We start from the raw sequence: 26435 nt of genomic DNA on the forward strand, positions 1-26435 counted from the left end.
AAGTCATTCACAGATGATCATCTTATAATGATGCTGTTACTTTGTGCACAGTACATTTCACTTTGTATCAGCTTATATAAGTCATTCCAGGTTTTTTTGAGGGCATTCTGTTAAGCACTGATGATACATTTTTTCTTTTTTTAATATATTTTATTTTTTTCCAAATTCATGCAAAGATAGTTTTCAACATTCACCTTTGCAAAACCTTGTATTCCAAATTTTTCTCTTTCTCTTCTACCTCTCCAAAACAACAAGAAATATGATATAGGTTAACCAAGCAATTTTTCTAAATATGTTTACATGTTTGTCATGTTGCACAAGAATAATCAGATCAAAAGGAAAAAAAACAAGCAAACAATAACAAAAAGTCAAAAATATTATGCTTTAATCCACATTCAGTCTCCATGGTTCTTCCTCTGATGTGGACGTCACTTTCCATCACAACTCTATTGGAATTGCCTTAAATGTCCTCATTGTTGAAAAGAGCCAAGATCATCAAAGTTAATCACTACACAATCTTGTTGTTACTGGCTATAATATTCTCTTGGTTTTGCTCACTTCACTCAGCATCAGTTCATGTAATTCTTTCCAGGCCTTTCTGAAATCACCCTGCTCATCATTTCTTACAGAACAATGATATTCCATTACATTCATATACCATAACTATTCTTTTCCCAAACTGAGGGACATCCAATCAATTTCCAGTTCCTTGTCACTGCAGAAAGGGTTGCTATAAACATTTTTGCACATGTGGGTCCTTTTCCCTTTTTAATTATTTTTGGGGAATATAGATCAAGTAGAGACCTTGCTGGACTGTTAATTATTTCTTATAGCACAATAGTATTCCACCATAATCACATACATAATTTGTTCAGTCATTCCCCAATTGATGGGTATTCCCTCAATTTCCCATTCTTTGCTCAGAAAAAAAAAAAAAAAAAAAAAAAAAGCTACTATAAACATTTTTTATATATAGGTACTTTTTCTTTCTGTTGTCTTTTTAAAAATTATTTTTTGGATTACAGACTTAAAAGTGGTACTTCTAGTCATAGGGTATGCACAGCTTTATAAGCCTTTGGACATATCTCCAAACTGCTCCATAAAATGGCTGAATCAATTCACAACCTCACCAGTAATACATGAGACATTAGACTATCAAGTCATGAGGAAGAGAACCAAATAAGAGAAAATCTCAGAAGTTAAGGAAGAAGGTAATATCTCAAAAGAGACTAAGACTAATAGTGCTAAAATCTGTTTTAAAAAATCAAGTGGGGGCAGCTAGGTGGTGCAGTGGAAACAGCACCAGCCGTGAAGTCAGGAGGACCTGAATTCAAATCTTATCTCAGATACTTATCTCAGATACTTCCTAGCTGTATGACCCTGGGCAGGTGACTTAACCTCAATTGCCTCAGCAAAAAAAAAAAAAAAAAAATCAAGTAAAATAAAGACTAAGAAAATTTCATTTGATTTTGTAATTAAGGAATCATTGATGATCTTGGGGAGAGATGTTTTATTGGAGTATTGAGGTCAGAATCCAATTGATAAGGAGCTCAGAAGTCAATGGGAGACATGGAAATAGAGCTAATGAATGCAAATGTCTCTTTCTCAGAGTTTGACTATAACAAAAGGGAAAATTGAGAAGAAAAAAATTAAGTGAAGGAGGTTTTTTTTTTATTGGTTTGCTTTTTAAAGATGATAGAGAACAGAATTGTTAATAGTAATAGGGAAGAAGACAGTGGATAGGGATAGATTGAAAATGAGAGGGAAGGAATTATGGATAGGGAAAGTTTTCAGGAAAGATGGGATTAAGAACACAAGTAGAGGTTGGTTTGGGCAAGGATATAGACCATTCTTGGAGACTGGAGGAAAGGAGAAGAGAATGGAGAATAACGGGATAGCATTTTAAAATCTGGATTAAGGAAGGCGTTAATGACAAATAATATTGATATTCTCAATAAACTAGGAGGAAAGGTCCAATTTTGGATGAGTTATTGATGGAGTAGATGATGTAAAGAGAAAAGAAAAGGTTTGGAATATTTGGTGTGGAGAGTGTGATAGTCATCATCAAAGAATATAAATGCAGCTTTTCTATTAAATACCTCCCTTATTCCCAGGGAATAGTCTCTCAGAATCCTATTTTTTGAAATTTTGCCATTTCTTAGATGGTGATAATATAGATATTAATAGTAAGGAGGTCATTTTGTCACAATCCCAAAAGGGACCCATGATCAACCTTAGTGGACTATAGAGCATTAATAAATCATACCGAGCTTATTCTGTAACAAAAAAGTGAAAGACCTCCCTTATTCCCAGGGAATAGTCTCTCAGAATCCTATTTTTTGAAATTTTGCCATTTCTTAGATGGTGATAATATAGATATTAATAGTAAGGAGGTCATTTTGTCACAATCCCAAAAGGGACCCATGATCAACCTTAGTGGACTATAGAGCATTAATAAATCATACCGAGCTTATTCTGTAACAAAAAAGTGAAATTAGGTTAAGTGAATCACAAAGGCAGCTTGAGAGGTTTGTAGAAGTAGGAAAGGACAGTCAATTCCTTGTCTTAGTAAATGTAGAATGTGAACTCTTTGAGGGCAAAGAGTGTTGCATCTTACTATTCCTACTTCCTAGCAAAAGGCCTTGCACAAAGTTAGTGCTTCATCCGCATTTATTGAAATGATTTAGTGATAGGAAGTTTTTATGGGCAGTACAATAAATATGGATAGGTAAGTCTAGGCATTTTTGTTGTTGTTTGGCATTGGTTTTGTTTTGTTTTTTTTTAAAACAATAGCTACTTACAAAATCATTATTTCCTTCTTCCTCACAAGTTTCCTTCCTAAGAAACTTCTCTGGCCCTAGCAATAAAAAAGACCATTCAAAGGACCAAAGTCTAGTGTAGTTTATCTTAATTTACCATTCTCTAAAGTCATTAACATATTCAAAAGATATATTACCTAATTTAAACCACTAGACTTAAGTTTTCTTCTCTTGAATGTTGAAAATTATCTATGCATATGTTTTGAAAAAAAAAACTTTAATAAAAAAACAACAAAGAAATGTCATCTTTTGGACAGCCATGTGGCACAATGGACAGAATATTGACCTTGGAATCAGGAAGGCCTAAATTCAAATCCAGCCTCAGAATAGCTGTGTGACCTTGGGCAATTGCCTCAAAAAAAAAAAAAAAAAAAAAAAAAAAGAAAAGAAAAAAATGTCATCTTTCATAGCCTTCTTTATTTGTAAAATTTGAATTAACCAAACACTTCTAAATCTAAATCTGATCCTGTGTAAGAAAAGGGAAGAAGAAAAGTCTGGAATAATTTTTTCTCAAGGAACTCAAGCTGTTTACTAAAGATCAAATGTTTGCTTTTCTAAATGTTGCCAAACCATCCTTTTAATGGGCTTTAGAATTTTTCAGAAAGAAGGGTTCAAATTTATAAAGCATTTTAAAATTTGCAAAAACATTTTACATCCATTGCATCATTTGATTCTCATAAAAATTCTATTGCATAGAAGGTACAATTGAATTTATTTTGTGGACAAGAAAACTGAGGTTCTAAGGTATTAAATGATTTGCCTGTGTTTATATAATGAATAAAATATCAGAGGCAAGATTTGAACCCATATTATTTTGACCCCAATATCACACATAGTGTTCATTACATTAAGCTACATTAGCATTTTGTTTGAAGAAAACATTTTCTTCTTTTTTTGAAAATTGGTTTCATTTACTTTTCTTACAATTCATTGGGACCTCTTTTGGTAGCCCAGTTTTAAAGATTACATCTGACAACCAAAAAAAAAATAGTAGCTATTAAATTCTTTTGATACCTTTGGTCTGGTGATTTAAACTTTTATAGAAGTCAGGCTGGGTACATTTTCTTATCATCTCTTCACTTATCTCGAGTCAATTTCCTGTGAACTATTTTTGTTCTATTTTTTCTAGTCTGAAGATCATTATTTTTGTTAAGTAAAACAGATCTAAAATGGGAATTGAGTAGTTCTTTCCCTCCATTGTACATTTTCATTGTCCTATTCTTTCTTGAGTTTCTTCTCCCCTTCCCTCCAATCCATAATTTAAAAAAAAATTTTTGTTGTTGTCTTTCATTTATTGTCAGCCTTAGAATATTCTGAGCTTTGGCATTTCTGATATGCTCACAATACTATAACAGCCTTTTAAATATGTCATAAATTACTTGTCTCTGCTTCTATCATTTGATCATGCCTTTTAAAAAGTCATAGTGATGCTTTTCTGTATAAAACACCATCCCAAAGTTCGCAGAAAAAGACATTGTGAACCAGAACTGGTTCCTATCCCAAGAATCCTAGTTGAACTATCCTTTACTCCTATAGGACACTGATTTTGTCCTTTATTCCCTTAGACCACTAGTAATTGAATCTTAGGCACTGGTATGAATGATTTTAAAGCCTTGATGTTGTGTATACTTATTGTGTATCTAATTTATATTTTAATGTATTTAACATCTACTAGTCATCCTGCCATCTAGGGGAGGGGGTGGGGGTGTAAGGGGTGAAAAATTGGAACAAGAGGTTTAGCAATTGTTAATGCTGTAAAGTTACCCATGCATATAACCTGTAAATAAAAGGCTATTAAATTAAAAAAAAAAAAAAAAAAAAAAAAAAAAAAAAAGCCTTGATGTTGGTAAGGTTCTAGTTGTATGAGTTAGTTTGTAGTTGAAGAGAAAGAGCAGAGTGGAAATATGATGTTGATATTGCATCTTTTCCATTGTGTATGTCTCTTTTTTGGTGTTTTCCTGGCAAAAATACTGCACTGATTTATCATTTCCTTTTCCAGCACATTTTACAAATGAGGAAACTGAGCCAAAGAAGGTTAAGTGATTTTCCCAGGGTCACACAGCTACTAAGTGTCCAAGGCCAGATTTGATCTTAGGAAGATGAATCTTCCTTTTTCCAGGTTTAGCACTCTATCCACTGGACTACCTGGCCTCTCTAAGCCAGTGACCCTCTGTCAAAGAGTAGCAAAACAGATTTGTGACTAGGATGGATATTTAAGGTCCCTTCCAACTTAAAGTATCATCTAGGAAAAATTCTGCAACTTAAAGCCTCAAGAACAAATGTCAATAGATTTGAAGAGATTTGGTCATTATCCTGGAGAAGAGAAGACTTAGAGTAAATGGAAACATCTTATCAGTCTTCAGCATTTGATGAAATTGAATTTATTCTGCTTGGTCCCATAGGACAGAGTTATGATCAAAAAATGAACATTAAGAGAGATTTAGGCATGATGGAAAAAAAAAGTTTCATGATAATTAGAGCTATCCTAAAGTATGTTGAGCTGCACCTTTGAGCTGAAGCTGACAACTTGCTGTATTTGAGATTCTTGTTGAGCTAAGGGGAGAGCCAGGTAACCTCTCAGGTACTTTCCTCCCTTTTAATCTCTATAATTCTGTTTTGTTTTGTTTTTTAACATGCTTAGAAATCCTAATGTGTCATGTTTGGCCTTCCTAGTGATAGCAGCTTATTTTCCTCTTGGTGGTGGTACTTTTCAAAGCAATCATTATGATCCCACTGTTTCATTTGAAATCTTGGTTTGGTTTTTTTTCCCTTCTTTCAAGGATGCTGATCCAGGTTTGCGTGTATTTTTACTGCAAGTGCCTGTGGCGCTGTATGAAATTTGTGGTGAGGAAACTAACAGGACGATGTGAACTACAAAGAATCTGTTACAATAATAAGCCAGGAGCTGGCAGAACCATGAAAATAGGTAAATAACTTTAAAATGAATGACAAAATAGACAAAGCACAACAGAATTGGGAAAGGTGGAAAAAATTATATGAGGTCATGTCCAAGTAAAGTAATTTTATATCTAATGTGCACAAAATATAATATCTAGGAAAAAGAACAAAAAAAAGGAAAAAAAATTTTTGAATGACATTTTCATTTATTTCTTTAACAGAATCATCATTGAAGGACTCAAAAAGTAAGGTGAGTTAAGTTCTACATTTTTTCATGGAGTTCCAGGTAACTTTCATTTGATGCTCATTTTCCACCTTCAAAATAGGATGTGACTAAAATGCATTCAGAACTATGTGATCACCAAGACTCGATGAGAATGTTTACCTGCTTCAAACTCTAATATGGGGTCCAGTTGCAGACCCTTTGCATGGTTTTTTTTCTAACAATACACAAAATATTTGGCACAACCAAATAGGGAAGCTTATATTTCTGATGTCCATTTCTCTAAACTGGCAAAATACTTCATGGAAATTATCCTCTTACATTTTTACAAAGTACAAAATTAATATTACTGGACAATGCTTTTTTAATATTTGCTTTACAACAGGAGGAACTGAATACAAGTCCCCTGTATTCATTTATTCCCCTTCACAGAACAGTGGTAGGTAATGGGTGTGGAATGAGACATAGATTTGTAGAAATGGATAATATGTTTATTTGTTTTGTTTGATTATGCTTCATTAAGACAAGGGAGGGTTCCATAAGCAGCAGGGAGAGGATCATTGGGAAATAACAGCATTGTTTTTTTAAAAGAGTGAATTCTTTTTAGATAAGCAAGTGAAGAGGAAATGAGAAATACAATTGAAATTGTTTTTGTTTTTGTTTTTTGCTGAGGCAATTGGGGTTAAGTGGCTTGCTCAGGGTCACACATCTAGGGAGTGGAATTTTCTTTACATCTAAATCAATTCATTACATAGTCAGAATTTCCCAGTAATAAAACCTGCACTTTGAACATACACTAGCCTTTTAATACATAGAATTTAGCACTCCTTGTGAAGCAAGAAATCAATAACTGCTTTTAAAGATGACTTCTCGGTTTCTTTTGTTTTTCTTTGTGAATTTTGATTTTTTTTAATCATTCTCTAATTTAGTTATCTATCAAATGAGTTTTCCCATATGCCCCTTTTTAAACATTATGTGTTTTATTATAGTTCTATTAGAAGCCATTTTTGTTTAGAAGATAAAACGTTAGTTTTGGAAAGTTTGATTGTGTATATATGTGTATATATGATCATAAGGATTTAACGCTAGAAGGAATATTAAAAGTAATCTGGTCCAACCTTCAGAACATCTAGGTGGCAGAGTGAACTGAGTGCCAGACTTGGAGTCAGGCAAACCTGAGTACCCATGCCATGTATGATCCTGGCAAGTTACTTAACCCTGTTTGCCTCAGTTTACTTATCTGTAAAAGGAGCTCAAAAAGAAAATGGCAAACCACTCAAGTATTGTAATGCTGGAGAGACTGAGCAAGATAGAGATTAGAGAGTATTTAATAATTTTTTAAATGGAGAGACATGCTGGGATCAAATGGCTCCATATTTGGTCCTAGGGCTGAATGAGACTATCATCTCCAAGAATTCACCAAACAGAGTTCTCAATGAAATATATACACATGGCTTAGATGCAGAGGGTAGACTGAGGCAGGGACAGAGTCAAGGGTACTGAGATCGGGAATGGGATTCTGACAGGGTGGGATGAGCCTCCGGAGAGGGGATGACATAATCAGGAGGAAGCACCAGAAATGGGGAGAGGCATTCTGATATTCTAAAATATAAGATCTTTTATCCTTAAAGAGTATTCTGATAAAGAGAGAGGGGAGGTTTTGCAGAACTAAGAAGCAGGGAAACCAAGGCAGAACTGAGTCAGGATAATTAGGGAAATTGAGTCAGGACAATAAAAGAGAACTGTGGCATAACAGTATCTTTGCAAAGAAAAACTCAAAAGGGGTCACAAACTGAATTGAACTGAATACAACTGAAAAACAACTAAACAACAAGCCCAATCCTCTCATTCTACTGATGAGGTAAACTAAGGCCTGGAGAAAAAAAGTAACTTCCCCTTGAAAACAAGTGCTTAGTTGCAATACTTGGATTAAAACCCAGGTTCTGTAGTTCCAAATTGAGAGCCCTTTCCATGGTGTCATGCTGCTTCTTACTATTTAGAAAAAATTATAAAAATTTAAAAAATTTAATTTAAATTTTTTTAACTTTTTAAAAAAGAAAAACATATTCATTAACAAGAGTGTTCATTCAAACTAAGTTAGAAAAAATTAAGGTTGGAAATTCTCAAAAAGAAATCCTATCAGAATTCATAAAAGCCATTTCTACTACTTATATCATTATATATGTTTTTGATAAGAAATTTTTCTAGATAATTCAGATAATTTTTCTTTAGAGAAAATACCATTATCTTTTATGTAGATATTAATTTCTTAAGCATTCGTGTGGATTATTTGTAGTAATTTTTTGCTACTAAATTTTATAATTTCATATGCAATAGAAACATGGACACCTTAGCCATCAGGGTGGTATAGTGGATAGAAACTGGATTTAGAGTTGGAAAAGCTGGAAGCAAATCCTGAATTTCCTGTGACCTTGGGACAAGTTATTTCACTGATTGTCATCAGTTTGCTCATCTGTCAAATGAGGAGGTTGAACTAGACTCCTCACTTCTTCCTTCTGATTCAAAGTTCTATAAACACAGATATTGTTTAAAATTACCATTGTTTGAGCTCTTAAAGAAAAGCAATTGACCAAAGAAGTAACTGCTTTCAACATGCTTTGCAGCTGTTGCAGACTTCAATAAGTGTTCACCCTGATGCAATTGAAAAGACTGTTGATGACATCATGGAACTGAAAAAAATCAATCCCGACATAAATCCACAGTAAGCATTTGTTGAATCAAAAATATAAAAGATGGTACTTCTTTCTATATTCATCTGCATAAATGATGTCAAGCAGTACTTGGTAATAATAAACTCTTAAATACTTTTCATTTATTTCATTCATGCTCATAATAATAGCTCATGTACATGTGGTTCCTTTAGGTTTTCAAAGTGTTTATGTATTATAACTAGAGTCTATATAGTGCTTTAAAGTTTGGAAGTGCTTTATAAATATTATGTCATGGTGATTCTCACAACAATACTGGGAGACAGATGCTGCCATCATCCCCATTTTACAAATGAGAAAGCTGAGGAAGACAGAGATTGGGTGACTCTATGATCACATCAGTAAGTGCTTCAGATCCTATTTGTACACAGATCTTCCTAAGACCAGGTTCAGGGCCCTATTCATTTTGCCATCGAGCTTCACAACAAATTTGTGACATAGTTGCTAGAGCTTTTATCATCTTTATTTTATAGAAAAGGAACTGAGACTCAGCCAAGATAAGGGATTTATTCATAGTCACACAGCTGTTGTCAGAGACAGGATGAAAACCCAAATCTTTCAAGTTCCATATCTACCATTTTATGTCCTACAAGAGATGTGTCAAACACCTGACTACATTCACTTCAGATTACTTCCAGATTAAAATATAATTGGGGAATATTTAACAAATAAATAAAAATACGATAGGATCTAGACAATGTTAATATGTGGCTTTCCTAAGTCAATATTTACCCACAAGAATCCTTATGTCATTTCTATCTGAATTCAGCACCACTCCATAACATTATGCCAGCTCTCAAGATAGAAAATCGACCTATTAATTTTCCTTTTGTTTTCTTAGAATACAAGACCCATGTTTCTCTGATTTTCAAATCAAACAATCCCAACCGACTACTGAAAATTAATACATATCATAGATGTGGTTTCATAAATGGGATGGGCAATAGTGGATGAAGTCAGGAAAACTTGGTTTCTAGTATTGTTTCTAACACACATAAACATGTCATTTAAAATCTTAGTGCTCTGGGAAACTGTCTAAAACTGAAAGTTGAAGACAGATAAGTGATTTCATATTCATCCTTTCGGGGTTGAGGACTAGTGCTTCTGACACAGAAAGATGTCACAAAAGATGCTTCCTATACAACCAGGAGGATAAGAACACTTGCATGGCTTCTTTATCTGGTGTCTGCTTCACATTAACAGAGAATTTTCCCATTGTCACTACACCTGTCTGTCCTCAGCTCTATCAAGGAATGAGCCTTTATATAGTTCAGGAGAAATTGATAATCTGGTGGACAGCTCCTCCTGCTTCAGGGATACTTGCATAGAAAGCTGCTCCACTCTCAGCTTTAATTAGTTCACATTAAGCCTTCATTTTCCATGACTTTTAAGTCATATTTTGGCAAAGGTATTTAGTAAAGGGAATTTCAGAAAGAATCCAAGATTGATGAGCTAGAAACACTTATCTAGTGATGGAATGAATGTAATTGGGAGCCAGGTATTTGACATGTCTCTTGCAGGGGAGAAAATGGCACATATGGAAATAGAAAGATCTGGATTATAATTTCTTCTGTGACAATAGCTCTGTGATCATAGACAAATCATTTAACCTAGGTGAGCCTCTCAGTTTCCTCATCTGTAAAATGAAGATGATAAAAGCTGTACATCAGAAATTTTCTGATGTATAGACAGTACTATTTTAAATATTTGCAAATGAGGAACATGGCAAGCAGCAACATCCAAGAATTGTAGCCAACAGGAATCTTTTAGATTTTAAATTTTAAAATTTTAAAAATAAATTTAATCAATTAATTAATAATGAATTAATTTTTTTTTTAAATTTTAAAGGGATTTATTTTGGCATCATTCACTGTTCTAGAGCACTTTTGTTTTTAAACAGAATTCCAATTCTGGAATTGGTTAAATTCCATCCTTTTACTTCCTTCATTTCCTTTTCCTTTTTTGCCTTTTCTGATCCAAATTATTATTTCATCTTAACAGGGAACTCCTTGTGGAAACTTCTGCTATCAATGTAGACAATACTTATGCACCTTGCAGTCTCAAAGTGGTGCTTGCAAAGTTAAATGCTTGTCCTCACATATCTAGCTAGTATGTGTCAGAAATAGGACTTAAATTCAGGTCTCCCTGATTCTAGCATTTTAGATATACCTTTATGCTGCCTTTCTTATTTTTACCTTATGTTTATTTACAGAGAGTGAATTAATGTTATGGTAGAGAGAATACCAAGACAGCTAGGTAATACAGTGGGTCTAGAGTCAAGAAGACTTGAATTCAAATCCACTTACTAACTATGTGACCCTGGGTAGAATGAAACAGTAAATTATTCCTATATCTTTGCCAAGAAAGCCTCAAATTGGGTCATAAAAAGTCAGGCATGACTGAAATGATTAAACAACAAAAGCAACAGAGAATACTTGACCTAAATCAAGAAGTTGAGTTCAAATCTGACCTCAGACACTTACTAGCTGTGTGACCCAGGGCAAGAACTAGTGTGCCTCAGTTTTCTCTACTGTGAAAAGTGACAAAATAATACCTACTTCCCAGGGTTATTATGAGGATCAAATGAGATAACATTTGTAAGGCATTTAGGACAATGTTTAGTAGATAGTTGGTACTTAATAAATGCTTATTTCCTTCCTCCATTATTATCATGTGGTAAATTCCATATTAAAATTATATGGTTGATATTTTTTTTCTGAAGAAATTTGGGAGAATCTCAATTCATTTTCTATCAAATTCAAATAAGAATTTAAGACATAAGATAATAATTGGGCCTGAATGTGCATAATGGCCCAATAAATAAGTACTGAGAAAGATTTAATTAGATTAAGTTTATCCTGACTATATTTCATCTATGAAAATTATGGTATGAATATAGCAAATATTATTATGTGCTAAACTACTGTGCTAAGCACTAAGAATATAAATATAATAAAAGAAATAATCCATACATGTATATGTGAGTATGTATACTCAAGAGCTCTTGCTAGCCCTTTCATTGAAAGAATTGGGGGGGATACTTTATGAGGGTACAAATCAGCGTAAACAGAACTGGTTCCTTTGTTGCTTTCTCCTGCCTCTTCCACTTTTCCTTCCATTTTTCAGAGAAATCATATGTCAAATGCAAAGAACCCTGGATATGAAATTTGGAGGCCTAGGTTTAAATCCTGTTCATCCCATTTACTGATTGTTAGACTTTGCACAAGTCATGTAATTTCCCTGAACCTCAATTTCATCATATGCAGAATGAGAATAATGATATTTATATTGCTTTCCCCAACTATGTTTTGAGGATTTAAAGAAACAAGATATTGAGTCAGCTAGGTGGCGCAATGGATAGAGCGCCAGCCCTAAAATCAGGAGGACCTGAGTTCAAATGTAGCCTCAGATACTTACTTCTAACTGTGTGATCCTGGGCAAATTACCTGATCTCAGTTGCCGCAGAAAAAAAATAAGGTATTGTAAAAGTTATAAGTATTATATAAGTGCAAATGTAAACTTTGTATTTTAATCATGGATACCACACAGCTAAGCATTCTCTTTATTATCTCCATTTCTTGAATAAAGTGTCACTCTGTTATCCATAATTTGGAAATTGATGCAATATGCCAATGTCATGCAAATGAACATGAATATCATTCAACTAAATCTTTTTTTCATTTAATTAAATATTGATGGACTCCCTACAAAGATAAATAACAATAGTAAGTACAACTAATATTTGTATATTGATTTTTGAACATATATGGTCTTCTTTGATGCTCACAAAATCTCTGGAAGATAGGTGATATCCCTATTTTACAAATGACATAAACTCAAGAAGCAGAAGTGATTTATCCAAGTTCACAGAGTTCATAAGTGGAATAGTTAAGATTCAAACCCAAATCTTTTGACTCTGCCTTTTGTTCCACAAGGCACTACCTAGGAACTTTGGGTAGTATAACAGTTCAGCACCTTAGGAATAGTACAGACAACATGAGGAGTTAATTTAATTCGATTTTAACCCTCAAATTAAGACATCACTTAATCTTTCTGCCCATTTACCTGGTCTAGATTAATATACTATATTTATTTTATTCTGTTACTCTCACCACCACAAATGTTCTGTGTTTTGAAATAGGTGAGATGCTGAGTAGCATGAAGAGAGTTCTATTTAAAATCAGGAAGATCTGTATTCAAATCCTGCCATAGATACTGAATAGTTATATGATCATAAGCAAATCACTTAACTTTTCCAGTTCCTAATCTATAAAATGAGGATAATAATACCAGACTCACAAAGCCATTGTAGGACTCAAATGAGATAATGTCTTTGAAACACATTGTAAACTTTAAATGTCCATGTAAATGTCAAATATTACCATTATGATTAATAGTAATAATTTAAATGAGATCATGAATTAAAGAATTTTCAGAAATAAAATGTTTGAGAACTATACAGAATTGTTACATGATATTGACATCTATCTTCTTTTTTATGTAAGTTTATTTAATACTCATAAACATCATCTGAATTGTAGCATAGTAATAGACCTTTTATGTCAGAAATCATACCTGATAATATCAATCTGCATCTATAGTATAACCAAAAATTTGTCACACAGAATTCACTTCAGGTTCTTAAGTGATGGGTAATGCATGCTCTTCCAAGGAAAGCTCTTCCATTTTTTAAAGCTCTGATTTGTTTGAAAATTATTTTAATATCAAACTGAAATCTAATTTCATGAAATTTTTACTCACTGAAACCACAAGGAATGTCCAGGTTTTCTTCCTGATGGTAACCCTTCAGATTGTTGAAGATGACTACTATATCACCCCTAAATCTTACCCTCTCCAAGCTAAACATCCCAAATTCTTTCAATAGATCTTTGTATAATATGGCATTTCAAGTCTCTTAAATATTTCATAGATCAATTTCGTTTGGATGTATTCCAGCTTGTCAGTGTCACTCATCAGATGTCATCCTGGGCCTGATCAAATGACTCCATATATAATGTAACAAGAGCAGAATTGAGTAGAACCATTATTGCCCTTGCTATAGACATCATACTTTAATCATTGCAGGATAAGATAAAAAACTTTTTAAATGGCTATATCATATGATTGACTCACATGGAATTTGAAATCCATTAAAACTCCTTTGTGTTTCTATGTGAATCGCTATCTAAGTACTAGACTTAACATTTATCTCTATTTTGTTTCACCTTATTAATGGTAGAATTATTAAATCTGTGTTATCTATTAATGGTTCCATATCCTGCTGAATGGAGATTTCTAGGGTAGTACCATAGGGTTCTATCCTTTGTCCTATCATGTTCAACAATTTTATCAGTAACTTGGAAGAAGATAAAAAGGAACTACCACTATTATAAATAAATACACCCAACAGGCTCAGTGGAATAGAAATGAACTTGAAACTAAAATGGTAAAATTGAGCATGGCTGAAGATAAAGTCCTATGTTTAGGCTTTGTTTTTTTTAATGTCCCAAATTAATGCAAAATGCTGTGAACAGAACTAGGAAAACAATGGATATGATGACGTCAGGAAAATATGGGGAAAGACAACCACAAAAAAACTAAAATGAATTTTTTGAAACTGGAAAGAGCAAGATTTTCCCTAAAGAAGAGATACAAAAAGGTAGAACTTCTTGCCTCTTTTGTAGAGGATGAGGTCTATAGTGAGGAGCAATACAGACAACCAGATTTTCTTATTGTATTGATCACTTTTAATGAATATTTTCTCTTCTTTTTTTTCTTTAAAAAAATCTTTGTTTTAACGTATGACTTTTTTAAAAAGAACAAAGAGATATTGACATAGACAAAACTAAGCAAAATACAAATGAAGTTATCACCAAAATTTACTTTAAAAAAAAGAAAGTATAAATATATGGTAAAAGAGATCTAACTGATTTGACAGTTGTTCATTTGAAAAATACATAGGAGTTTTACTTGAACATAAGCTTAATTGATGTGAACAAAACAGCATTTAAAAAGCTTATGAAATCTTGGGTTGCTTTAATAAAAATCTCAGGAAGTAATAGTCTTACTTTATGCTTTCTGTATCTTGAGTCTTGTGTTTAATTTTGCAAGTCACATTTTCAAAAGGAAACTGACAAACTACAGTGAGTAGTAAAGAGAACTGAGTAAGAAGATGAAGGGAATTGAAATCATGAAATATGAGGAACAGAGAAGGAAACTGCACATATTTAATCTGAAGAGGAGAAGGCGGAAAAGAATACTTATAGGACTGTCAAATAGAATGTGGCAACATTTCTAATACTCCAGTACAATGCAACGAAATGGTAGAAATTATAAAAGCCAATTCTAGCTCGATGTAAGAAGGACCTTTCTTTTGACAACAGTTGTCCGCTGCTGGAGTAGACTATCTTTTGGGGTTGGTTGGTTGATTGGTATCCTTCATTCTCAAAGAGGACCAAAATGACATCACTATGCTAGACTCGAATTACAGTGTTTCCAGCTGTGACTGATAAGACCAATATGAGCTCAGAATGCTCTACCACTGGTTGGGCACAAATAGTCCATGATTACATTTGGGGTGAATTCTCCAACTCTGCTCATCTCATATACCTGTGCTTTCTACAGTTGGAATGCTCAGCAGTTTAGTCTGAGAAAGGACCTCAGTGTATGGTGTCTTATAATGTCAATTGATCTTCAGAATCTTCCTAAGACAATTTAAATTGAAGTGATTCCATCTCCTGAGATGGTACTAGTATACTGTCCAGGTTTCACAGGCATACAACAATGAGGTCAGCCCAACATCTCTGTAGAACTTCTTATTGGATAGTAAACTCTCCATTATTAAAAGTTTTTGCACAAAACTTGGATAAATGCCTGCCATATTCACTATATAAGAAATTTCTGTATCAGGTAGGTGGTTGAACTACATAGCCAATACAGAATTTTCTACCTCTAAGATTTTCTGATTCTATCATTAGTGTAACATCTCAAAGACATTATAGAATCTATCAAAAAAAAAAACCCAGCAAACAAAACTCTTCTATAAGATTAATCATTTGAGACATCTTGGCTTAAGTGAAAATCAAAATAAGATGCACTTTTTAATCAATTTTCCTATGGCTGTAGTTGTTACAATAACAAATTTCAAAATATGTGAAAAATTTTCTGATAGTTTTTTTCATGAAAATGATCCTACTGAAGATGAATTTAATGAACAGATGTCATCAAAATACCAGCTTCCATTGTTATTTATTGTTCTTTTTCTATTTGTGAATGCTTTAGGTTGGGGATCTCTCTCCAGGCTTGTCTTCTGCAAATTGTAGGGTATCGAAACCTCATTGCAGAGGTTGAAAAACTCCGTAGAGAGCCATACGATTCAGATAATCCCCAACATGAAGAAATGCTTTTGAAGGTTAGTATGTGGATTGTATTTGGAACCTATTATAGTAAGACTTTTATGATTTCCTGTAATTTTCTTGCTGGCTTAACTGTTGGAAAAATAATTTTCATTTCTTTCTCTACTTTCTTTTCCCATGCATTTTCTTAAGAGTAGGGCCCAATTTTGAATGTCTAAACCTTCTGAGAAAACATCCAGGTTTATTTCCCTGAGTGTTGGATATTTGACTGAAATTCAGGCTGGTTAAATGGTTTTAAATGTTAAAACAAGAAATACTGTTTGCCAAGTAGTGACCTGGGATTTTCATTTATCACTCTTTATACACATCAAAGAAGATGAAGTTGGTTTCTGCTTTAAGCAATAGCTCCCTTGGGAAATTACCCAACATCTTAATGGTGATTATTTATTCATGCAACTAGAAGGATATTAAAAGAGGAAGTCACAATTTGTATTTGATATATCTGAACTGTTGGAGAAAGAAGTATAAAATGGCATTGAACAGTGTTTGAGTAATATATACTCTGAGAATGTAACATAAAACATTAATAAATTATTCTTTAAAATATTAAATTTTGTATTAAAACCAGTGATTTCCTAGAAGATAAAGTATGGCTTCTGAAAATTGCTTATGTGTAATATAAATTGATTTTTTTAATAAGTGTAGTTTTGGGGCTTCTAATGATCTATTCTAAAATAAATAGTGAAAAGAGAAGGCTAGAAAACATTTGTTTACCCACTTTAAATTTATCTATTTGAAAAAAAATAGAAATCTAAATTGTAAAAATATTTATCCAGTTGCAATTTTCTTTGTCATTACATGAGTAAGTAGACATATACAACTGATTTAGTTATCCATGATAATGCATATTGGGTATGATTATTGGATAGTATATAAGAAACTAGGGTTCAGAAGCTCCACTCAGGCTTTTGTGAAAGAGCATAGAAAGTCCCATTTTTCTGTTTTAGAAAAGTCTTTGGAGTGTTCTGAATGGGATGACATGGTTATCTGCAAGCACAGATTTTCCTACCTTGGAAGTGGGTCTATTCTTCCCCTAGACTTAGGTCTATTCTTCTGATTTTCTGCTGCTAGTTTCTGTTTGACTCTAGTGGATTCTCCCAAAAGGCTGTCTCTTCAACTGACACCCTTTTATATGTTCAGTACAAAAGAGTAACTCAAATCCCTAAGAATGTGAGCCCATCATTCAATGCCCAAATGTTTTTGTAATGTCCCAAGTTAGTCGGTACATTCCTATTTGTTGAGATTCAATCACTCATCTTCAGTGAAGCATAAGTGATTTTACAAGTGTCAATGTGCTTTAGACAGATTTAGACAGTGCCTTTAGACAAATAAATCAAACTCCTAAATAAAGGTTCACCCATTAAGCTTAAATTCTTTAAATTATTCAGTGCATTTTTGGCTATTTTATGTTTCCATAAAGTATTGGATATTAAAAAATGTATAGAATACAAAAAAAAGCATGATATGGTTCATTTCCTCAAAGCTTGCAATAATTGAAGCAATAATACTAATCGAAACAATAACACTTATACATAGGAAGCATTTCAAACCGTCATGGTCACAAAAAGTGCAGTAGAATTTGAGGGAAGAAAAAAAACTAGCATTAATTAGCATGCTCATAGAACACTTACCTATATGCTGTAATGAACATTTTAATTGTTGCTTACCATCATAATTCAGGATAGCCCAGGATAGGCCAGTTATATCTTGGTAATCAAAATGGAGGGGGCATGTTTAGAATTGAAGTAGGGAATCAAATGAGCAAGGACATAAAAGTAGGAATATGTAGGAAACACTAAAGAAATGGCTTGACTAGAATATAGAGTAAATGTAGCCGGCTGCAACTCTGAAAAGATGTACTTGAAGACAGCAGAGTGTTTGTAGTTAAGCACCTACTGGGTGTGTGATGGTGATTCCCTAAGCACATACTTGATATAATGTAATGATGTGGTCAATCTAGTTGGCATATACTTAGGGTAATATGGTGATGTGCTGTTCTATAGCTGCACATGCCCAGTATGGTGTGGTGATGTAGTCATGCTGGGGTATTTAAGGGGAGTCCCAGGGACAGAGGGCTCTCTCTTCTACTGCTGGTATTGCAAAAATAATTCCTGAAAAGGTGTCTACTACAACAAGGATAAAAGACAGACGACCAAAAGATTTATAATGGGTCACATCCATTTGCCAGATTTCACTGGATCTCAAACCATGAGGGTTCTTCCCTGGAGGCAGTGTAGGAGCGTGGAAAGGAAGGCAAGTTGTATAAGCTTTTACTATGTTCCTAGTTTCCTCTTTTATTATCCCAAATTACAAACATAAAGTTCAAGCAGCCTGATAATATTAAGAATGAGATTCTTGGGCTGCCTGAATTAAAGGAGTATTGGCTAACATGGTTAGAAGGCTATCTGCCTTTGAACATCCATAAAAAAATAGGACCTGGAAGTCCACTATGAGAATGGATATGCAAGATATAAATCTTACCTGGATGTTTTCTCACTTGCTCTTGAAGTTCCTTAAAGAGCTGATATATATTAGAATATACAAATTTTATTTGGGCTGTGGCAATACTTTGTACCACACCTACTGAATAGGTTGAATCAGATATTATATTTATATCTCCTGGATAATAAGTAAGAGCTAGAATGATTGCATACAATTCATTCTGCTGAGTGGACTGAAAAGAAGTTCTGACTACTCTCTTTATGCTTAAGTCATGAGAGTATACAGCACAAATGTTATGTTTGGATGCATCTGTAAAGATAGTTGGTCCTTTAAGAAAAACTCTAGAAACATTTTCTTCAAGAATCCATCGCCAATTATGTAATAGCCAGGTTATCTTTAATGGAGACCCCTGTGTAAAATTTGGAGCCATGGCCAATAAAATTTGCCATTCTGGGTGGTTTCACAGCATACATTAATTTGTGCATTGGTATAAAAGGTGTATATCTTGTCAGGACTTATCCCAAATAATTGTACTGCTGGCTTAATGACCTTTAATAAAATTCTAGCCACAGGCACTGGATAAGGAGTAAGGCTTTGTTTCTTTTAGTATTTTAACCTCCCTTCCTGAGAAGTCAGGGAGGGCATGATCACCTGTGTTCTAAAACAAAAGCAAGCAGGAGATGTAGCATTTGGGACTCTGAAAGGGTATACAGCAGGGTGTTTGTAGTTAAGTACCTACTTGGTCTGAGATGGTGGTTCTCTAAGCACATACTTGATGTAATATAATGATGTGGTCAATCTAATAGGCATATACTTAGGGTAATGTAGTGATGGGATGTTCTACAGCTGCACATGCCCAGTGTGGTGTGGTGATGTAGTTGTGCTGGGATTTTTAAGGGGAATACCAGGGACAGAGGTCTCTCTCTCAGCCGCAGATCTTAGCAGCAGTTCTCAGCCACAGAAGACTTAAAGCTCCAGACACCAGGCTCCAGACACCATCTTGGACCAGTCATGTGGCGACTCTCCTCTCTCCTTCATTTCTCCATCCTAAAACCAAGGACTTTGTGTGATCCTAAGGTCCTCAAAAGAGCTAGCCCAGACATTACAAGTAAATGTTTCAGGAAATAAGCATTATTAAGAATTGTCAGTTTATGGATAGTTTCTAAAAACCAGACAAATATATTTGGATTTGATATGCAGGACAATAGCTACCTGGATTTTTGGCTATTTTAACTTAATATAAGAGTAAAACAATGAAAGTAATGAACTAGGAAAAAATTAATCTTTAAAGTAAAGCAATTTACAATAATTTATAATAATGGCCTAGATATTAGGAAGAATTAGCAAATTTAAGAGGAATATTGAAGAAAGAATAGGTAGGATTTGGGAATATATTGGATTTAAGGAATGAAAGAAAAGTAGAAGTAAAAATTACTCCAGCATTTCTAACCTATGACACTTACTAATATGCCTTTATGAAGTTTCATTATAAAATCAAAATGGTTCTTACCTTCAAAATTTAGGCCAGACTCTCTAGTCACGTAATTTGTCAAGGGAGAATTTCAAAAAGTTCAAAAATTAGTAAAACAGTGAATATCATGTTTCATGTGAGATAAAATTATTAATATAATAGCTGATACTGAAAGGTCATAGATCTAGAACTAGAAAGGACTTTAATCTCTAATTTTCTAGATAAGAAAACTGAGACCTGGAGGGGCTATGACAACCAAGTTCATGAAGAAAGTAAGTGGCAGAACCTGGATTCAAACCTAAAGTCTCTAATGACAAATCTAGCACTCTTTCTGCTGAACCTTGAATTGGTTGGTAGTGGCAAGAAGACAAGGGTTCAAATCCTAAATCTTCTACTTTTTACTTGTATGAACTTAAATATGTTAGTAAGCCTCTTTAGGCTTCAGCTTCCTGATTTGTAAATCAGGAATTTGTTGGATCTACAAAGTCCCTTCCAGTTACAATTTTTTTTAAATTTTTAAAAAAATTTTAATAATATTTTTAAATTAATTTTAATTTTTGAAATACATGCAAAGATAGTTTTTAACATTCAAGCTACCTGCAGAAAAGAAATTCCTGCATTTGATTCCTTAGGAAAAGATCATCTTAATATTGGTTAGACTATTAGTACATTTAATATAACTGAGAAAACTGAATACAAGAAGCTTATTTACTTTCTTCATTCCTGTTTGAATTTATTTTCCCAATGAAGATGTTCAATTAGTTTGTTCTCTTAGTTACTTATAGATGAGAAATTAAGAATACTTTTATTGAAGCAAAAGTTGCTGACTACATTCAATAATGACAAATCACTTCAGCATCTTTGCCAAGAAAACCCCAAATGGGGTCAGAGTCAGACACAAATGAAATGAGTGAACAACAAAAACAACATTCAATAATTATCTACCCTAAGGGTTTTACTGAAATGAGATCTAATTTCTGTTTTGATAAATGTAAAAAACTATGTAAAATTGTAATTGAGAAACTAGGGTTCAAAAGTATTTTCTCATACCAACACAGGAAAATTTGCTTTGAACATATTTTATTTCAAATACCTTTTATTTCTGCCATTTTTCTGGGAACATTATATTTACCATCTAATGGCATAAAGATAAAATATCATATTAGATGAATTCTTTGGATTAGATCCCAAAATAACTGGGACAACTTACAAGCTTTTATTTGAATTTTTATTAGTTGAAAACCATATTTTAATTCACATAAATGTCATGTACAGGATTTTGTAGCACTTAACTCTTGATCAAGATATTGATATTTGAATTACTTGACCTTTCTCCATGTAAAGTCTATCTCTTATGTTATCTTGTGACAGTGATCTTGGCCCTCAAAAGGTGCACTATTAGAACACAAGTCCTGGGTAAAGCAGATGTTTTGTCAAAGTGTCATATCTGTCATCACTCAAAAATTAAAGTAGCTAACTTCAGAGAGGCTCATAACCAGATTGGATTTAAGGGAATGAATTACTCTCAGTTAAGGAAATCATAGAGCATAGAGGGACTTGCCACACACAGATCCTTGAAGTCTTCAAGGTTTGTGCTTGAAATTGTATTTTAACATGAAAATGGATAATTATTTCTAAGGAGGAGGTATAGGAATGAGGCAGACAGAAATATTTATGAAATAATAAATGGTAGAAAGGAAAATGTTTATTTAATAAGCATATATTAAGCACATATTATGCACCAAGCACTTGAGATAGACCCTGGATATAGAAAGGCCAAAGTAAAACAGAGTTTATGCTTTATCATAGAAGCAACGAAAAACCAGTGAGGTGAATGAATAGGTGAGTAGTATGATGAAACATACACTCTTTACCTTAGGAACAGTGTGGAAGATGAAATAGCATAGGAAAAGATGTAAGGAGAGGAGACCAATTAGGAAGCCATTGCAATGATCTAGTTGACAAGTGATGGTGACCTGAATTAAGGTTGTAGTTAATGAGCAAGGCAAAGAGCTTGGATATGACAGAAGTTATGTAGATTGAGATGACAATATTTGAAAACTAATTGGATATAGACACTTAATATTGATTGATAGATGGGGTCAAGAATAATGAGTCCAGAATAACATCAATGTTACAAATCTAGGAGATTATAAAAATGGCAATGTCTTCTACAGTAATAAGGAAGGCTGTAAAAGAAGGGTTTTAGGGAAAGATGATGAGTTCTGTTTAAGATATATCCTAGATATTCAGTTTGAAATATGCAGTAAGCAATTGATGATGCTAGGCTGAATCTCAAAGGAGAGACAAAGGCTAGATACATAGATCAGAGAATCATCACCATGGAGCTCATTAAACACATGGGAACTGATGAGATCAATGAAAGACAGTGTATTAGAGTAAAGGACCTAGGATGGAACCTTGGAGGAACAGTCACACTGAGATAGTTGGGGTGTAGTCTAGGTGATTTATCAGCAAAGAGGAAAAAGAAAATTAGAAAAGTTGGAGCACCAGATAGAGGATTGCTTTGAAAAATCTTCATTTGTATTTGGACAAATTTTAAAATATCATCACTTCAGCTTTGAGTGATAGGCAATTGTGCCTATGTCTATTATGTTGGCAACTAATAATATGTTAAGAATATTATATTGCTTGATTTCATTGATTGACAAAGATAATTTGAATTATCAAGACTTTCAAAGTAATGATCATTGATTTTTCCTATTTTTTCTTTTGACCTTTTGTACATTGTTGTAATTATTTCATTGTAAATGTGATAACATTTTCAAACTTAAAAGAAAGGGGAAACAAGAGGAAAATAGGATCTATTCTATAAGACTATGAAAAGAATCATATTTTAAGTGACATTTCTTATTGGAGTTAATTTTGAATCATTTAAAGTGATATTTCCTCTTGGAGTTTATTTTTTATTAACATAAATATGAGTAATTATCACTGTTTCAACAGCACTTGACTATGTGAGAGAGCAAGTATATAATTTAAGAACTATTCATTACACATACCTCTCTTCTTGTCCTTTAACTCTTTGACCTTTCCCAAATTACTAAAAATCAAGTTATTTCTTTTTCTCATTTTATTAACAACTCTATTAATAGGTTTAGTTTAAGAGCTTTTAACTACTGACTAAAGAGAGTTTTGAAGATGATCTATTGATATCAGTTATCCATGCTTACAAGTCTCCTACCCTAACCTGCTTTCTCAGTAATATAAATAACTAAAAGTAATTCTTCTCAAGAAGAATATAATCAGCCATTCTTCTTAATACAGTTTTTTTTAAATCTCAATACAGAAGGTTTAAGACCTTGAAATTTTTTCTCAAAGTATATGTTACATATATTCATTAACAAGTTATATTGGTCTCTCATCTCCAGTTATGGAAATTCTTAAAGCCTGATACTCCTCTGGAAGCTCGGATTTCTAAGCAGTGGTGTGAAATTGGTTTCCAAGGTGACGATCCTAAAACAGATTTTCGAGGGATGGGACTTCTGGGACTGTATAATTTGGAGTAAGTATGCAGAAGGTCAGCTGTATTTAAAAGAAAAATGACAGAACCACTATTCTATTTTTTAAAATATTTACTTGAGCAAACTTGAGTAGTTCAAGTTCTCTTTAATACAATTTCAAAGTGTTTCTTGGCTAACACATGGGGAAACATTTAGATGTTAGTCTTAATTATAAAATTCACTTATCTTTTTTATCTTTATTGTTGCATATCCTATATGATTCTTTTAAATTCACTGAATCTTAGTGGAAGTCTTAGAAATTATTTGGTCCAACCTTTTCATTTTTCAAAAAACTAAAATCATTAGAAATCAATTGATCTACCTAGGTTCCCACAGTTAGTTATTGACAAAACTGAGATTAGAACACAAGGTTCCTGATTTCCAGACTAGTGTTCAGTTCCCTATATGATGAGTAGATACCTGTGAGACTCAATCCCAAAAGTGTTTCTGAGTTTTAGAAAATGGACTTGCATTTATTATTATTTTTTCCCCTGAGGCAATTGGAGTTAAATGACTTGCCCAAGGTCACACAGCTAGGAAGTATTAAGTGTCTGAGACCATATTTGAACTCAGATCCTCCTGACTTCAGGGCTGGTGCTCTATCTACTGCATCACCTAGCTGTCCCCTGCATTTTTTATTTTTTAATAAAATCTTTTTCATTCTGAGCTTTTTTATAATGTGTACTTGAAAGACTTTAAATCATGTTGTAAATTGTTTACAACAGATTATAATATAATAAGAAAAGCAAACAAGAAACAAAGGAGTTAGAAAAGTAAAATAAAAAAATATATTTTACCAAGGTAACAATTTGGGTTTTTTAACACTTTAAGATTCAAAAATCAAAGCATAAGCCAAACAGCAGCCAAACCTTAGCACCAAATATAAATCACACTCAGATTGTGCCTGCATATCTACAGTCCCATAAGCCAAAATTGCAAAATAATCAGATCTACTTATTAAGGTTAATTTCCCAGGGAAGTTGCAAAATGGAGACTTAGACATAACCAATACTATTATTCATTTAGATCACTGGTAAATGAGGCCAATTTCATTTTTTAACTATGGTGCTATTTCTGTACATGCTCTTTCATAACTAGTTGTGTGGCCAGAACAAATTATTTCATTTCTCTGAGGATCACCTGTTTCCTTCTCTATTTTGCCATCTGTAGAATTCATGTAATTGGTATAAAATGGTGGTTGTGGTATTCTAATGTGAGATAATATATCTAAAGCGATATAAAGTATAAGTTGACATTGTTTATTATTATGGTTATATAGAACTAGCATTCATTGCTGGGACTCAGGAGAGATGTCTGGCCCAAGGGACAAGGCGGGGAACCCTGGCTAATACCTAAACTGGGAAGAAAGAATCCTTTTATCCATTCTCTTATCTTACCAGGAATCCTACCAGGAAAACCCCAGATTGTGGTCTACTAAAACCCAGATATGCAGACTGTGATCCTCCCTAGAATATGGCCCTTCCAGGAATCCAGTGGAATGAAATTGCCTAAAGTTACATATCCAATACTAGGACATATTCAACATATATAGGACTGCTTGCCATATAGGGGAGGGGGTGGAGGGTGGGAGGGAAAAATCGGAACAGAAGTGAGTGCAAGGGATAATGTTGTAAAAAAAAAAAATTACCCTGGCATGGATTCTGTCAATAAAAAGTTACTATAATAATAAAATTAAATAAAATTAAAAAAAAAAAAAAGTTACATATCCAGCCTCCTTTCCTCCTACATGTAAACATCAGTTGCTAAGAGACAATCGCTGGTATTCTGTATGGCATCCCCTGGTGGTCAGGACTATCATTACTATACTGCTCCCCAAGAACATCAAAAACAAACAAAAAATTTCAGGTCTACCGGCCAGAGGTGGGAGAACGGAGAAAACATTTAGTGCTACTTGATGATTATCTTCTAAGCCTAGTTCTGAGTTGTAACTAGTTATATTTCATAATTTTCTGTCACCAGCCCCTTTTCTTCATTATCTGAAAGAAAAGCAATATAGCATTTGGCTATAGCTTTTTTCTTTAATTAAGGCAATATTATTTTATTTTCAATTCCTTCTTCCTTTTAGAAGGCAAGAAAAAGGCATTACAAATATGTATAGATATGCAAAACAAACTCCCTCATTCTGGCTAAGTCTCTTAATCAAACCCTCTGAACTTTAATGTTGAAATAATTTCCAGCTGTTAGAAAACTCAAAAATATTTTTTACCTTTTTCATTTGGCTAAATATGCACATGATACCAGATATTAAATAGACACAAAATCTCTCTGTCAGAAAGGTATAATATAAATCTCTATAGTAAGAAATATATATCTATGTGTAAAATATTAAAATATTCATCTCTTTCCTACCCTAATTAAATAAAGACATAGTTATAGAGCACACAAAATTAAATATTACATAATATTTTGTTTTTAAAATATGTTTATGAAACATTTATTTTGAATTTTAGAAGTTTGAAAGCATTTCACTTATTTGTGTGAACTAAATGATGAAGTGATGAAACAATATCACTCATCACAAAGTATATTATATTTTCAAATGTTTGTAATTCTTTTCCACTTTTGTTCCAAAGTTCAAATGATCAGTGTGTTTTCTTCAAGAAAACCTCCCAGGATTTTTCAAATCTAAGATTCAAAAAGAGAAGATTACTTGGTGATTCAGTCACAGAATGAAATTTGAATATAGAATATGGATCACATGAAACCCAACTTAGTCCTTCCTCCCTTGGTCTAATTCATAAACCTGAGAAGAATGCATTACCTTTCACCTCTAAGGAATAACAATATTTTTCAAGATACTAGAAACATTGCTAAATCTACAGAGCCCAACTAGCATACCTATTCTAATACTGTGTTTAAAGGTAAAATTATCATTGTTTCCTGAAAAACTGCT

The 26435-nt window shown here is 33.2% G+C and overlaps 1 protein-coding gene across 3 annotated transcripts in view; it reads left to right on the forward strand.

Annotated features, from left to right (window-relative positions):
• ELMOD1 (ELMO domain containing 1) overlaps nt 1-26435 on the forward strand; it is a 72929-nt gene that overhangs the window by 34862 nt on the left and 11632 nt on the right. For all 3 annotated transcript variants that reach the window (XM_012545045.2, XM_031961094.1, XM_031961093.1), the window contains exons 3-7: nt 5600-5745; nt 5939-5967; nt 8565-8662; nt 15951-16080; nt 23390-23523. In XM_012545045.2, the coding sequence (XP_012400499.2) occupies nt 5600-5745; nt 5939-5967; nt 8565-8662; nt 15951-16080; nt 23390-23523 (537 nt within the window). The remainder of the gene's footprint in view (nt 1-5599; nt 5746-5938; nt 5968-8564; nt 8663-15950; nt 16081-23389; nt 23524-26435) is intronic.

Source organism: Sarcophilus harrisii, chromosome 3, assembly GCF_902635505.1.
Source record: "Sarcophilus harrisii chromosome 3, mSarHar1.11, whole genome shotgun sequence".
Classification (NCBI taxonomy): Eukaryota; Metazoa; Chordata; class Mammalia; order Dasyuromorphia; family Dasyuridae; genus Sarcophilus; species Sarcophilus harrisii.